The sequence below is a fragment of the Phodopus roborovskii genome, unplaced genomic scaffold, assembly GCF_943737965.1.
Source record: "Phodopus roborovskii unplaced genomic scaffold, PHOROB, whole genome shotgun sequence".
Lineage (NCBI taxonomy): Eukaryota > Metazoa > Chordata > Mammalia > Rodentia > Cricetidae > Phodopus > Phodopus roborovskii.
Genome location: NW_026126567.1, coordinates 13030753 through 13047628, shown reverse-complemented (window position 1 = coordinate 13047628; position 16876 = coordinate 13030753). Strand labels below are relative to the sequence as shown.

At 43.9% G+C, this 16876-nt stretch overlaps 1 protein-coding gene across 1 annotated transcript in view; it reads left to right on the top strand.

The window, feature by feature from the left end:
• Positions 1–16876, top strand: part of Tbc1d31 (TBC1 domain family member 31) — a 50666-nt gene that overhangs the window by 22369 nt on the left and 11421 nt on the right. Inside the window, exons 6-15 of the mRNA XM_051202521.1 lie at positions 1344–1503; positions 3030–3230; positions 6263–6439; positions 8266–8345; positions 8426–8572; positions 11764–11897; positions 13656–13789; positions 14349–14528; positions 15637–15869; positions 16348–16500. Of these exons, the coding sequence (XP_051058478.1) occupies positions 1344–1503; positions 3030–3230; positions 6263–6439; positions 8266–8345; positions 8426–8572; positions 11764–11897; positions 13656–13789; positions 14349–14528; positions 15637–15869; positions 16348–16500 (1599 nt within the window). The remainder of the gene's footprint in view (positions 1–1343; positions 1504–3029; positions 3231–6262; positions 6440–8265; positions 8346–8425; positions 8573–11763; positions 11898–13655; positions 13790–14348; positions 14529–15636; positions 15870–16347; positions 16501–16876) is intronic.

Here is a 16876-nt window from a genome sequence, read left to right as displayed (position 1 = left end):
GTTTCTCTTGCACTGTAGATCAGACTGGCTTCGAACTCACTGAGATCTGCCTGCCTTTGCCTCCCAAAATCTCCCATTTTTTTCTTAGGCCTTAAGGAAATCTCACCAACTCTACCAAACATATAGTGAATTTTTCATGTTCCTCCCCTCTCCCCCACTGGCATAGAATTCTTATCCTAGTCTCTTGCAGACACTGTAATATACTGATTGGTCTGTCTTTATTCCTGCTTCCTAGATGTCTCTGCCAGCCCAGTAGAGTGGAGTCTGCACACCATTACACATGGTATCACTTTTCTAATTCCCTTTTGAACTTTCCACTGTACTCAGTAAATCCACACTCCTGCCTTGTCACCCGGGATGGCACCTGCTGCGGGCCTCCTCCCTCTCTTTCTTGTCTCTTCCTTCCCTCCGCTCCCATCAGACTGTTTCTTACCTCTCCTTATATAAGAATTACCTTCCTTCCTCAGTACTTTTACTAGTGAATGTAGAATTTCTGCAAATGTTCCTACAGTTGGTCTGTTCATGTCATTCCATGAGCAAGTCTTCCTTTGCAGCGTTTGGGGCCTCTGCTTACAGCTGTACAAAATTTCCTCCGGCTGGCGTCAAGTTTGTTTATTTGTTTGCCTTTTTCTTGCACAGGACATCAGGTTCCCAGCACCCACATGGTGATTCAGGTCCACCCATAACTCCAGTTCTGGGGGTTCCAGAGCCCTCTTCTGGCCTTTAAGGGCACCAGGCATATAAATGATGCCCATGCAAACATTCAGGCAAAACATTCATACAAATGGTTTTTCAAGACAGGGTTTCTCAGTTTAGCTCTAAAGGGCTGTCCTAGAACTCACTTTATGGACCAGGCTGACCTCAGACTCACAAAGATCTGCTGGCCTCTGCCTCCCACGTGGTGGAATTAAGGTGCATGTTAATATTGCCTGGCTAATAAATAAATCTTTAAAAACGATGTTTAAAATATAAACATGCCTCAGTCCCTGGTAACTCATTCAACAAATCAGCAATGGCTACAAATTCCAGCTCTTCAGAAAGCCTGAGCCGCCTTGTGTGGTCCACAGGCCACATAAAGCTTTCCATTTCTGGGGAGAATAATGTGTTCCCAGAGTTCAGGAGTTGCATACGGCCAGAGGTGCCCGTGGGTATCATGACTGTAGTCTGTAGTTTACCTCACATGCATCTCTGCAGGGAGTACTTACACACACACAGAGCTGGGGGGGGGGGAGTACTTCCACACACACATCCCTGCAGGGAGTACTTACACACATATGCGCGCACACACGCACGCATGCACGGATGTTGTGCCCTCACTGTTTTGGTTTTGGTTTTAAATGTAGAGATGGCCGAACCTTGGCTGCTGGAGGCAAATCCAACCACCTGCACCTGTGGTGCTTGGAGACCACAGAGCTCTTCAGAATCGTCCAGATGCCCACTAAGGTCCGAGCTGTGCGCCATCTGGAATTCCTCCCTGATAGCTTTGACGCTGGGTCTAATCAGGTTAGTAACAGAGCCAGCTCCCGCTTCCAGGGCATGTTGGCTTCTTGTTCACACGCTTCTCTTCTTCCTTATTCTTGAAAGATTCCACCTTTATACAATGTTATATTAGCCATGCCCACCACACTTCCTCCCTCCACCTCCCCATAATGCCCCACCTCAACTGCATCCCAGCTTCATCTTCGTGGGCTCTTCTGTAACTCACAGCATGACTAACAGGATTCTAAAATTCTAAGTATGTTTGTGTATGTGTGAAGAAAGAACTCAAAATCTTGTGTTCTTTATTTAATATTACTGATAATAATTGTTTTAGCTTTAAACTGACAGTCATGAATTTCCAAGTTAAATTCATGTGTGTTTTATGTAGTTATACACACACATGCAGTATGTAAGCACATGGGCATCTTATTTGTTTTACTTAAGATTTCTATATTGTTAATTCATTCTTAGGGTTGGAATTGTAAACTTACAAAACGGCATCGGTGGTAAGCCCCATCCTGTCCCCTCTTCATCTAGTTATTCACTCCTACCTATCACTACTATTGTTATATGTAACATGTCTTCTCTCTCTACACAGCCTTATACCTTCTTTGGTAATGATTCTTTATTAGTACAAAACGCCTTTATTTCATGTTTTTCTTTTAACTATCCCTCTGTTATTGGGCACTTAATATATTCTAAATCCTTTTCATTATAAATGATGCCTCACTGGATAACAATACATCTTTGCAAATATCATTTTCCATATCCTGTTTGTAACATAAAAGTCCCAGAGTTGACGTAGTCTCACAAAGACGTCTGTAATTAGAACAGGGTCTTTCCAAATTCCCCTCAGGACAGCCTGTGTGCTGCACATGTGGAGGGCTGTGCCAGCCAGCCAGCCAGTGGACAAGCATGTTTTTCCTGTTAACACCACACAACAACACAATGCTGGAATGTCAACGAATCATATGTGGTATAGCTTACAGCCATTGTTCCCTAGCCCACGGGTGCAAGAGGGTTTATCCATGGAATGTTTTCAAATTATATGACTTAAATTATTTTCCCTTTGAAGCCTAGCTGTGCCCCTACTCCTGTACCATAATCTAGTATACAACCCATAATCTCAGTCCATCCTACAAATATCAGTTAGACAGCTGAGGATTGGTAGAGTAGGGAGCCTTCGGTAAGAGCACATGGGTCTCTTTACAGCAGTGTGGAGGGGAGGGTCAGCAACTGATCCTGTGTCTCAGTAAAGGAGGCAGCCTGCTTGGGAGCCAGAGCCTTCCACAGTTTCCCAGGGGGGTCTCCATACCGAGTGCCAGAGTCAGGCACAGCCACACAAGCCATCCTTAGTGCTCTTAGAATGCGCAGTGGCTCACTGGAAGTTGAGCTGCCCTCTTAGAAATTATTTAAAACAAATACATTAGTTTTAAAATATAGTTACATGGCATGTGTGTAAATGAACACACATGTGCATAGTCTCTCTTTATACACATAAAGGCATTTGGCTTTCAAATGTGACAGCCCCATTATTTCTGTGTACTCAGGTTCTTGGTGTGCTGAGTCAAGATGGGATTATGCGATTTGTCAACATCCAGACTTGTAAACTTCTCTTCGAAATTGGGAGTGTTGAAGAAGGAATTAGCTCATCAGTAATTAGCCCACACGGTCGATACATAGCATCTATTATGGAAAATGGAAGCCTGAACATATATTCGGTTCAGGCTTTAACACAAGAAATAAATAAGGTATGTCATCCAGGAACGGAATCTGCTCTCTGCACTTCAGTATGGTGCCACCAAGAATGCAGTGTTTCTTCTGTGCTGTTCTCCAACGTCTCCAGGACATCTGGTTTTTGCTATATCCTGGCTCTGCAAGAGTTGCATCTCCAGCTCTGATTCCTCACCAGGCTCCTTCTCAGCATGGTGCTCAGCCCATTAGTGTAACCCTGGGTCTCTCTTACAGATGAAGTCTTTAATCCCGTGGCTTTGTTTTGGCTTGCTCTTTCTTCTCATCTTGTAGGTTACAAGCCTTGATGCTGTGACCTTTTTTGTTTCTTTTCTAATCTAGTCTGCTAAGTCATGGGATTTCTTAAATTATATATATATATATATATATATATATATAAAATCTACCTCCACCTATTGTCTATCTATCCTCTATCTTATCTATTACCTATCATGTAGCTATCCATGGTCAGTCTGTTACTGTCTGTCTAATCTATTACCTATCATGTATCTATTCATCATCTCTGTTACTGTCTATCTTCTTATCTGTCTAGTATCTTACTGTTTGTCTATCATCTGTCTCTTATCATCTATCTGTTATCATCTTCTCTGTCTATCATCTGACTTTGCGACCTGTTCTCTATCTTGGTCTTTATTAACTAATTCCAACTTAGAGTAATTTAAACAAAGTTCCTAAAATCAGTATTAAGGGCTACCCCCTCTCCTCAGTCCATCTTCTACTGACATTTATCTAAAATAATGTTTTCATCATCTTTTTTTAATGATTTTTTTGTGTGCACATTGGTGTTTTGCCTGCATGTATGTCTGTGTGATGGTGTCCAATCCCCTGCGACTGGAGTTACAAACAGTTGTGAGCTACTGTGTGTGCTAGGAATTGAACCCAGGTCCTCTGGAAGAGCATCTAGCGCTCTCAACCACTATCTCTCCAGCCCATTGTCATCATTTCTTAATGTTTTAGCTATAAATGTTTTATCATGTTAGTAATGTTAATAAATGTTTAGTGTAGGTGTAGGCGCATGTGGGCCATGCATGAGTTTGGTGGTCACAGGTCAGCTCTCAGGAGGCGGTTCTCTCCATCCACATTGTGGGACCCAGGGGTAGAACTCAGGTCATCAGGCCTGTGTATTGTTGTCTGTCCCATCTGAGCCACTCACCTGTCCTTATCGTTTGTTAATACTTAGTAGCTTCCCTCTTGCATTTTCCCACACTCATTTAATACCCTTGGACCCAGCTAAAGTTGAGTAGGACAAGGCTTTTATTGTTTACCTCTCATACTACAAGCACAGTATCTTTCCAAGTCTGTGTATAAAGTCACAAGTCTTGCATTTTAGACTTTGGATCTTTTTATTGTGATTTCATTATTCATGCTGCCCGCCCCCCCCCCCCCAAGAATAGTTCTGAGGCACAGTTTGGATTTCTTAAGCACAGAAAGCTGTGCTGTGTGCATCTTTAGAGGGAAAATATCTATCCTAAATTCATTTAGACATGAGTTCTATTGCTATTAGCTTTGAAGTCAATAATGTATTTCAAGTAAGATTTCTTTAAACAGAAACCATATCAAAACAAGGCTATGTAGTGCAAGTCAGTTGATGACGTGTGACTGCGGCTCTCTAACTTTTCCTGGAGCCAGCGGTTCTGTTTCTACTCATTCAGAGCTTGAGATAATTCTATGTGATTTTATACTTGAAATGACAAGATTCATGTAATATATGTGTTCATGAATGTGTGTTTGTATGTATTTTTACCATATGAGGTTATAATCTGTTCTTACATATAAACTATATTATATAAAATATGCAATTATAGATATCAAGCTCTGTGCTTTTTATATGTTGGAACATTTAATATATGTTATTTTTTAAAATCATGGGTGTATTAAGTGCTCTTACTGAGTGTCTTTAGCCTTTTTGTTTGGTTTTTCTGTTCAATGTGAGCCACCTGCTTACACTGCTGTGCCCAGCACCTGGGAACACAGCCAAGGAAAGCGAGCTCCAAAGTGGAACCCTCTTTTACTTTTAGGGCACATTGTCCGGTGTGTCTGCGGCTGTTACAGCTGTGTGGATGTCTAGCCACATTTCCTGTACAAACCTTGACCCTCCTGGGCCCCTTTCTTCCGAGTTTTACTGTGCCTCGTTGTCATTAGAGAACTTCTAATGTTCTAATGGAGACAATGGATTGTTCCGTGTTCATGACAGAAGAGGGGTTGAGTCCAGTGCCCCAGCTCTAGCCTCGGGGAGGTTGTGCTTGAAGCCAAGGATGAGGAAGTCATTTCAGAACTGAGACTTCAGTGGGAACTTAGAATGGACTGAAGTTAAGGAATGAACAGTTCAGCAGTGTTAGAGGATGACCATAATTCGGTCGAGTCGTTTTGATTCCATCCCGAGGTGAAGAATTAAATCACAGAAGTGGGCTCTGTGCCTTGTGTTTAGATCTCAGCCCATGTGACCCCACGTGTTCATTTCCTTTGAATAAGGAAGACCTTTTGATTTCAGAGTGCCCTTTGTGAAGGAAAGAAATGTTGTAGGGAGTAAATTGTTAGATTTCCCCACTTGACAGCCCCTAAAGGTGAGCTCTTAGCTCTGCCTGGTCTTGCCTGAGCTGCCTCTTAAGCAGTTGATGGGGGAAGGGACCCACAGCCGTGGCTGTGCAGACCGCAGTCCCTGACCTCTGGCAGTTCAGGGGACCCCGCCGCGCTCCTGCAGGACTTTCTCTTGAGCCCTGGGCCTGTTCTGTTGGGGTGCTTTCCTCAGCATCCCCCCAGGACATCCGTCTAGCCATGCCTTCTCTGTGTCATGTCATGTGCTGACTTCATCGTTCTGTGCAAAGGGGTTTGCAACCTTTTGGGAATAAATTCTACTTATTGTTCATAATCATGTATATTTATTTATTCTTTAAGGGAATTTGACAGCTGTGTACAAAGTAAAGCATGCTGTTGATGTAAAGTTGATGAATCGCCTACCTTCCAAGAATACCCACTGTGGAAGACACATATAGGTCCATAAATACATGGGATCTTTTATCTCCTCTTTCAGCCGCCTCCTCCCTTAGTTAAAGTGATTGAAGATTTGCCTAGTAATGCACTGAGTTCCAGTGCTCTTAAGATGAAAATGGGGTCAGGAAGAGTACAGCGGCCAGCAAAATCTAAAGAGAGCAAAACTCAAACCAGAATACTCAAGCGAGACCTGACGGGTGATTTAGAAAACAAAGAGGTAAGAATACATTATAGTTAAACTCCAGCTGGCTGAGACCCTGCTGTCAGCTCATCTCATCTGGGCTGGTGTGTGGCTGGTGTGGTACTCTGAATCTAGACTTAGCCTATCATGGTGGCACACACCTGTAATCCCAGCGCACACGTGTGAGGTAGAGGCAGGATTGTGAGTTTGGGATCAACCTGGGTTACACAGTGAGACGCTATCTCAAAACAAAACACACACAACAAACCCTGACAGCTGAGTTCCATCCTTGGACCCCACATAGTAGGGGAAAAAAACCAACTCTGGCAATTGTCCTTTGATCTTCACGTGTGTTGTGGAATAAAAACACACGTGCACATGCATGCACATACATTCCATATGCACATACTAAATAAATAAATGTTTTTAAAAGATGCTTTAACTGTAAAACACATGCAGTAAGAAAGTAGGAAAGCATAGAATATGAACTATCTTATGAATTGATTTTATAGCGGTCATGTGTTAAAGTGATTATTTTGGTTATGTTGGTTTAAATTATATTATGAAATTGATTTTTTTCTGTTTCTGTCAACCTTTATCACATTCCATTTGTGACTTGTGTTGGATTTCTGTTAGTGCTGCTGTAGAAGGTTATGAAGGGAAAGCAGGAAGCATGCTTTTTACCTACGCCCTCTGGAGTTTGTCATTGTACCCCTTGGAGGCAGCCAGTAGTGGGATCGCCTTGAGAGAAAGAGTTCAGAAAGTTTTGATTTTTAAAATTGTGTGTGTGTGTGCATGTGTGTGAGTGTGTGCACGCGTGCTGGCATATGTGACCTTGTTGAGATCAGGGCAACTTTGAAGGCAGTTCTCTCCTTCCACTGTGGGTTCCCAGGGTCAGACTTAGGTACCAAAACACTGAGCCATCTCAGATCATCTCATTGACCCATGTTCTTTACTAAAATGGATTTTCTATTCTTTTTTAATGTTTATTTCTACAAAGCATATGTAGTATATTGAAACAGAAAGGAAATTCATCAAAATGTTTAACATTTTCTTCGAAATGCCTTCTTATTGACAATACAATACACACGTGAAGTACACAGTGAATTATCCCAAACTGGGTGTGCCCATGCTGCCAGCACCCACACCAAAGAATGGGATGTTACCACTCCCTCTTAGACACGCCCTTTGCCTCCGTGAGCAGGCTCTCTTTGCTGGAGATTGAACTCTGCATTACACGTATGTACTAAGTATGTGCTCTGCCTCACACCTTAGCCCCTTGATACACCATAGGTTTTTTTTTTTTTTAGTAAATACTGTCTGTTTTCCTAAGCCGTTGAGGTAATTCACATTCCTAAGGCAGAAGAGAGAGTTCTAGTTATTCCATAACTCAGCACACTTGGTAGCTTTCACATTGATTTTAATAATTTTTTCTATAAGCATTTAAATTATAAAGCTTCCGCATATAAAGCAGACTCCACTTAGTGAAAAGCAGCTCACATTGTGTTATGCTGGTGTCTTCATGCTTGGTGCTTTGTTAGGAGGGTGATAGGAGTGGATTTCATTTGCTATGGATGGCTAGACTTGAGGGGAGGAGGGAGGAAACTTGTGTGCCAGGGCCTGGGGCCGGGAACATTTCTTTCTGTGTATTGTATTCAGTTTTGCTCCGTTGTTTGAGACAGGGTCTTCCCTGCAGCACAGGCTGGCTTCAGACTCGTGATCCTCCAGCCCAGTGTCTGGGTGCTGAGATTGCCATCGTGCCTTTCTCGAGGGCTGTGCTCTAAAGTTTGCAAGTTACTGTGAGCTAGAGTACCACGTTGTCATTTGCACAATTGTCACTTGCTGATACGATTTTTTTATAGAATGAATTGTCGGAAGGATTAAATAAAAAACGTTTGCAGATCTTATTAAAAGGCTATGGGGAATATCCAACAAAATACAGGTAAACCTCCAATCCTTCCAATCTAAGTCAGTCTTACTCAAAGCAAGTTTTTCTTATTTAAAATTAATGTTTTATTTCAGAATGTTTATTTGGCGCTCTTTACTACAACTGCCTGAAAACCATGCTGCATTTAGTAGCTTGGTGGACAAGGGCACCCATGTGGCTTATCTCAACCTTCAGAAGAAATACCCCATCAAAAGCAGAAAACTGCTCAGAGTATTGCAAAGGTACGTTCAGCACACGGCAGCGATGTGCAGGGATGTGAGCCAAGAAGTGTGGGCTCCCATACCCCTCTCAGAGTCCTGCTTGGTCAGTGTTGACCGTCCTTGCCTGATATGTAGAGTTATTTTAAAAACAAAACATACACGCGTCATGTATGGATGTTAGTTTGTGTTATGTTCCAGATATGTAGGGTTATTTTAAAAACAAAACATACATGCGTCATGTATGGATGTTAGTTTGTGTTATGTTCCTGCAAAGTAATGGAAAGAGCTTGGGCGTTAAGACAGATGACCCAGCTTTGGACTCTTGAGTCCATCGTCTAATAAATGATAAAGGGTATGTCTTTCCTCCCCCATCCTTATGAGGTTGGAGCTCATAACCTGGCATTGTGAGAGTATTGGGGTATTTGAAGACAGTGTCACTTGGAATGCTTACATAGTAGACACTTGGTAAATGCTAATCTTAAGCCTAGTATTTCCAGGTACGCAAGTGCGCCAGCTGCAGCCCTCTCGATGCACCAAGCTGAGCATGGCTGTGAAGGTGACTCAGCACAAAACTGGAAACTTAATTAAAACATTGTGAGATTCTTTTTTTTCTGTAACTGGATCACACAATTCTCAAGTGTGAACTCTGTAGGTGACATCATGTCGTGTCACAAGGCTGAGCACAAATGTCTTCATTGTTAGGTACATACGTATTTAATTTATATTAAAGGTAGAGAAACTAAGGCATGGAGTGGTTGGGTGATGTGATCCGGTCACTTTTATTGGGGGCTGAAATTGCTTCTAGTCTCTAGAATCCAAGGCCTTTTTCAGAGTTAAGTTTTTATGATGAAAAGATACAAGCTTGTGAAAACTGGGACACCTTAACGATAAGCCTGTGCCATCGCTAGCTTCCGCAGTTGCCAGCTCGTGGCCCATCTTGTTCCATCATCCCACCCTCTCCACAGTAGTCTCCCGCTGCCTGCCTGGACGTACATGCACATACCGTGCTAGACGTTTACACGCATGCCTCTAAAGGCTGGAGGCAGCATTCCTCTAACCTGAGCATGCACACTGCCATTGTCCCCACTTGGTGGTTTGCAGGGTGACATTGTTGGTGGTTTCGTGTACTCACGTTAGGAGGGTTGTAGCCACTGATTGTTTCTCTCTTGAAGTGGGCCTGGTCATTGACGATCATCATCTGGATTCGTTCATTGCATCCCAGAGATTAACAAAACACTGGCCATCTGACAGAATGACCATTCTGTCATTCCTTCTCTCTTATGCGGAAAATTTCTATTAAAAAAAATTGTCCGGGGGTGGTGGGGGGTTAGGGAAATAGTTCAGTTCATAAAGCACGTGTCTTGCAGGATCTGAGTTAAATCCCCAGAACCCACATAAAAATCTGGGGTGCGGGTGCATGTTTGCAATCCCAGTGGTGCTACAATGGAGGCAGATCCCTGGAAGCTCAGTGGTCAGTGAGTCCAGCTCCATCGCTGACGTTCTGGGCCAGGAAGAGACCCTGCCTCAAACAAAACATGAAGGACACCTGAGGACAACAGCTGAGATTGTCCCCTGACCGCCTCACATGGGCAGGGCTCCTCACACACCTGTACCTCCCCACATGAAAACACACACACACACACAAAGAAAGACAAGGTTCCTGTTTTCAAAATGGTAAATCTTAGAGTGCCCCAAATAATAAGTTTATACATTATAAACCTAGATTTAAACATAGGCCTTTGCAGTGGACTGGATCAGGAAAGAGAACAGGGTTTCACTTTTCTCTGCTCATTTTACCATTGTAACCATCCTGTGCAATAGGTGTCTACAAAGCCAGTTCTAGGACAGCCAGGGCTACTCACAGCAACCTGCTCTATAGAGGGAGTCCCAAGACAGCCAGGGCTACTCAGAGAAAACCGGCCTCAAAAAACAAAAATCATCATCATCATAATAAAATGTAATAGAAATACTAAATTTAAAAAATAAGTTCAACAGAAATGTGTATGAGTCAGCATTCTCTAGAGGAACAGAACTGATAGAACAAATACACACACACACACACACACACACACACACACACACACACGTTCAGAAAGGGGATTTACTAGAATGGCTCACAGTCTGAGTCCAACAATGGCTGTCTACCAATGGGAAGTCCAAGAATCCAGGAGTTGTTCAGTCCATGAGGCTTGATGTCTTAGCTGGTCTTAGTGTACTCCGGTCTTGAAAAAATAGCTCTCATGCCTGTGAGAGAATGGACTGACAGCAAGAGTGAAGGCAAGAAGACAAAGAGAAGAAGCTTCCTTCCCCCTTCCTTTGCACAGGCTGCCACCAGAAGGTAGAACCTGGATAAGGTGGGTCTTCCCACTTCAAATGATTTAATCAAGAAAAAATCCATCACAAGTGTCCCAGCCACTCCAGTTTTAGTTATTTCCAGATGTAGTCAAGTTGACAACCAAGAATAACCATCATGGCATGTTGATAAGACTTTCAAGAGTCTTGAGAAAACAGACCGTCCTTCACGGTGTTGGTGGCAATGTAAACAGACATCCTTCACACTGTCAGCAATGTAAACAGACATCCTGTGGAGCATACATGCCATCGGCTATTGAAATTGCAGCTGTGCATGTCTTACGTGTTACCCAAGTCTGTTCCCACATGAAAAGGATGCATGTGTAAGATACTCAGAGCATCATTGTTTATGAAAGCAGAAGACCCTAAGGCCCAATGACAGGAATCTTATTTAAATAAGTAAGATACCTCAGCACAAGGCTCTTGTAGGCCCCCAGAAAACATCCTGAGGGCATGGTGTAGTATTGACTGAAAACTCAAGGCAAGGAGCAGTGTCTGTGTATTACCACCACTTGTATATGGGGTTGAGTTCTTGTGGTGGTGAGGGCGGATTGGGGTTGTTGTTTTTGTGTGTGTGTTTTGTTTGTTTTGGTTTTATTTTGAGATGGGATCTCACTATGTGTCCCTGGCTGGCCTGAACCTCACAATGTAGACCAGGCTGGCTTCCAGTTCCCAGAGATCTGTCTGCCCCTGCCTCCTCCTTGCTGGGATCAAAGGCGGGTGCCGCCACCACCCAGTGCTTCTAGAGGGGACTGTGTGATGGGGTGAGGGAGAAAGTCTCCACCCAGGCTGAGTGAGTTACTCAGACATTCTACTGGTGCAGTCCCTTTCTGGGCTTTATTTGCTTTCTCTATTTCCAGAACCCTCTCTGCCTTAGCTCACTGGTCCTCGATCTTCAGCGACACACCGTATCTTCCACTCTTGGCCTTTCCATTTGTAAAGTTATTCCAGAACAATCAGCTCATCTGTTTTGAAGTTATTGCTACTCTAATAAGTAAGTACTTCACAACTGCAGAACCATGTGGAGAACGGAGTCTCTCATGTCTTCCTGGCACTTTGTCTCACTTAGGGAATCTAAATCTCTTTATTTTTGGATCAAAAACTATGAAACAGTCAAGTTTAGAGCAAAAAGTAGACCACAAGTTCAAGGCCTGCCATAGAATCCGTCATTTATGTGTGGAGGGCTGGAATTCGGGGACAGTATTGTTGGGGACTGGATTCAGTTAGACGGAAGTAGGTCTCACACTTAGTGGGGATTGGTTGCTTTTCATAGACCCGCTGTAGGGTGGAGCTCTTTTTCACACAATGCCTGCTGGGTAGTGCTGGCTGCTGCCCTCATCCCCACCATCTGAGGCTCATAATTAAGCAATGTATGTGACACAGTGTTTTACCTGTGTGATTATATAAGATTATCCCCTTTCTAAAGATGAGACCGAGGCATAGAGAACCCACGTTCTGAGGCAGTCTGCTTCTGGTCATCCACTGTGTGTGTCATTCTAACAGCAGCAATTGCTCATTAGCTCAAATTTAAATGTATGATAATAAATGAAATAATAGGTTCTAGAATTGGAACTATATAAAACTCTGCTAATGAAGCTTCTGATGATTTGAGATGGGAGGTCATAACATCCAGAAATGCAGCTTTTCTGGCTGCTGTGACAAACACCTGACAGATGCAGCTTAAGGAAAGAGACTCATGGTGCATCCTGGGAGGAGAGTCATGGCCACGGAGCGTGAGGCAGCCGATCACACAGCATCCTTTAGGGCCAGTGCGAGTACTTCCCTTGTATTCCTCCTAGAGCCCCGTCTATGGAACAGAGCCACCTGTTGATAATGACTCTGTACCTCTTTGAAACTTCTTTGGAAATGTCCTCACAGACATGCCTAGAAGTTTGTCTCCTACATGACTTTAAGTCCTATCAAGCTAACAATAAGGGTAAACATAAACACATAGCCTTTTCTGAGAAAATCCCTTTGTTAATCAAAGACTAGAAAATATGGGAGTCAGCAGGAACCAGAGGGTCTAACATGTTGGATTAGGAATGGTTTGGAAGCCAGGCAGTGGTGGCTTTAACCCCAGCACTTGGGAGGCAGAGATAGGCAGGTCTCTGTTAGTTGGAGGCCAGCCTGGTCTATAGATCTAGTTCCAGGACAGGCTCCAAAGAAACCCTGTCTCAGAAAACCAAAAAAAAGGGAATGTTTTGAAAGTGTGTGTGTGTGTGTGGTATGTGTGTACATGTGTTTTTATTGACACATTTTCACAACTGCCCTGAAGAAATTGGCAAATTTTCTTTATGCCTAAGTTACTATTTCAACACCATGGAGTTTTGAAACCATGTTGTGGTAAAAACTAAAAAGATATTATCTCTTCCTTATTCATGAGCATATTAAAGAGCAAAAAATGCTGGCCTGTGATCCCAGCCAATCCAGAGCCTGGGGCAGGTGGACCACAAATTCAAGGCCTGCCGTAGAACCTGTAACTAACTAAATGAGTAAACAGGCTGGGGGTAGTGGTTGGCGTTGAGTAGTGTGTAGAAGGCACCTGTGTCTGACCTAGTGTGGTTGCCTGTAATCATAACATGAGGTTGACTGAGATAGGATCAGAAGTTTGAGCCTGGGATATGAACACACACACACACACACACACACACACACACACACACACACACACAGACTGCCTCAAGAAAAAAAAATCCTTTTATAATACATAAAAATATTTAAAGACAAATTCTCTGATTTTTTTCCTTTGTAGTCAATTGGTGTCAACATTGGTTTGAGTACTTTCCTAACCCTCCCATCAATATTCTTAGCATGATAGAAAATGTTTTGGCATTTCATGACAAGGAACTGCTACAGCACTTTATAGATCGAGGTGTGACTTCCCAGGTAAGAAATAGAGGGGCTTCCCAGGTAAGAAATAGAGGGCTTCCGCGTGGGGTCATTTATTTTGACTCTGGTATGGATAAAACAGTATTTCCCCCCAGTGAATAATGAAAGGTAGATTTTACTTGGTAATTTTTATAATATGTAAATTGAGTTAATATAGTGTGTTTGTGTATATGTGGGTGTGTGTACACATTTGTGGGCATGTATGCAGGACTTACACCCCCATCACCAGCTTGATGGCAAACAGCTGTGGGCACAGAGCTGTCGTGCCACAAGATCTGTATTTTTAACAATTGGCCATTCTTCTTTAAGTTACCTTCCTGAATGTCTATGAAGAGAATCCAGATAGGGGCTGAGGATGCAGCTCAGTGGTGTACTTGCCTTGTGTGTACACCAGGCCCTGTTTGCTCTCTGCCGGGGGGGGGGGGGGGCACAGAGGCGTTGTCCAAATTAGCTCTCTTCGTAACTATGCGCTGAATGTATTTACTGCATAGCTTAAACTGCCAATGCCTCCTCGACTCTTAGATTGCCTACCGTATGTTTTTCTTGTGTGCTTTAGCTGTACGCCTGGCCTCTCCTTGAAACTGTGTTCTCAGAAGTGCTGACAAGAGAGGAGTGGCTCCGGTTGTTTGATAATGTCTTCTCCAATCACCCCTCCTTCCTCCTGATGACCGTGGTGGCCTACAATACCTGCTCCAGAGCACCTTTGCTCAACTCGACTCTTAAGGACGATTTTGAGGTAAATACCCGTCCGCAGAGAAGGCTCTCTAGGCTGGAAGCCCTGTCAGTGGTGGAGTGCTTGCCTACACACGAGGCCCTGGGTTCCGCCCCATCCCCACCAAGCCAACAAGAAACCCACACAAGGGCTCTCAAATCGCACTTGTTTACACCAAGAGGGACATTTCCTGACTGAGCGTCTACTGGATCAGGCATTAGTGCTAAGTAGTAGAAATGCAATAGATACAAAGTTGGACCTTGTGTAGATTATTGACAAGCGGGTTGTGATAACCGCGTTGTTTTTCGTCTGTAAAGAGCATTGAACACTTGGTTGGTTGTTCTCTTGGTTGAGCAATCTCATTAGCAGTCCCTGTGGTCTGTGGTCATCTGGAGGTGTGTGTAGAATAGTACCTGGGAGTTTGATTGTGCTCGGCCTGTTTGGGATTTTTGAGACAGGGTCTTGGTATGTAGCCCAGGCTGGCTCAGTCTCACTCTGTAACTCATGAGAGTCCTCTGCCTTTGCCTCCCGAGTGCAACAGTTAAAGACGAGTGACCTGTGACATCAGCATTGGGAAGGCTGAGGCAGGAGGATCACAAGTTTGAGGCCAGCCTAGGCTTTATAGCAAAATCTTGGCCAGCCGAGCTGTTACACAGTGACAGAAAAGCAAATTATTTCTGTAACTGGTCCCCAGCCACCACCACACACACCTACACACACACAGGGTCCCCACACACACACACACACACACACAGAGCCCCCCCCACACACACACATAGAGCCCCTCCCACACATACAGACACACACACATACACAGCCCCTCCTCCCACGCAGAGCCCCATACACACAGACCACACACACAGACCCACAGAACCCTCCCCACAGACCACACACACACCCAGCCCCCACCCACACGCACACACTCAGAGCCTCTCCTTCCCTTCCCTGTGCTCCCTGAACTCTGTCTTCACCGTTCAGGCCTCGCCTTTGCCACCGTCCCCTGTAACTCCCCAAGGTCCCTTGCTCTGCTTCCCCTGCCCCTTGAGTGTGTCTCCTCACTCTGACTGCCTCTTCTGAGTAATAGTGTGCTTTACCAACTAAACCCTGATTGAAAATTCACATTGTCTTCCAGTATTTTTTTCACCATCGGAATAACCTGGACATAAACGTTGTGATTAGAGAAGTGTATCGTCTCATGGAGACTACGCCTACTGATATTCATCCAAGTAGCATGCTGGATGCTTTTGTTGCATTGACAAAAGGGCAATACCCCATATTTAATCAGTATCCAAAGTTTATTGTGGACTATCAGACACAGGAACGAGAAAGGATCAGGAATGACGAATTGGATTTCTTGAGAGAGAGGTAACCATGTGTGATTAGACATATAAATAATCATGATATGAATTAGACATTATAAATAAGGTTTTCTTCTTTAGAATGTCCCTGTATGAGCTTGTGGGCATTGTGTGTGCAGGTGCCCAGCTGAGGCCAAAGGGCACCAGATCCCCTGGAGTTACAGATCATTGTGAGTTACCAGGTATGGGTGCTGGGAATCAACCGGGTCCTCTGCAAGAGAGCACACGATCTTAACCTGAGCCTGTTTTCCTGCTCCGGGTGGAAGTTTTAATGAGAAATCCATTTGAATTCGAAAGTGTGTGTGTAAAATCCAAATTTGAAGGCTAGAAATGTCTCTAAAGAGGTCTAGTTTCTCCTGTACCTGAAAATAAAACCACATGTTGTACTTTCAACAGGTCCTACATTTTATATCTGGGATGTTTTGAATTAAAGCACTTAACTTTCTTGTTTGCCTTTTTTATAATACTAATATTGTCTACTCCAGGCAGACAGTTGAAAATATGCAAGCTGAAGTAGATGAACAGAGGGCTGAGGATGAGGCTTGGTACCAGAAGCAAGAGCTGCTCCGTAGAGCTGAGGAGACCAGAAGAGAGATGCTTCTGCAGGAGGAGGAGAAAATGACCCAGCAGAGACACAGGTGAGTCCTCATGGCCCAGCAGGACACAGGTGAGTCCTCATGACTCAGCAGGACACAGGTGCAGTCCTCACGGCCCCGCAGGACACAGGTGCAGTCCTCATGGCCCCGCAGGACACAGGTGAGTCCTCATGACCCCGCAGGACACAGGTGAGTCCTCATGGCCCAGCAGGACGCAGGTGCAGCCTACTGCTCTGGGAAACCTAGGACAGGGGTCAGATAAGTTCTGCTCCCTCTCCTTCTCTTACATAGAACATTGTATGTAAAGTTACCCAGTGTAATTTCCATTAAGCAAATGTGTAAGGTAATAAAGTGTATGTGCCATCTAAACTTATAGGCAGTAAAATTAATTCTAAAGCAATGTTGAATCTGGCCCCTG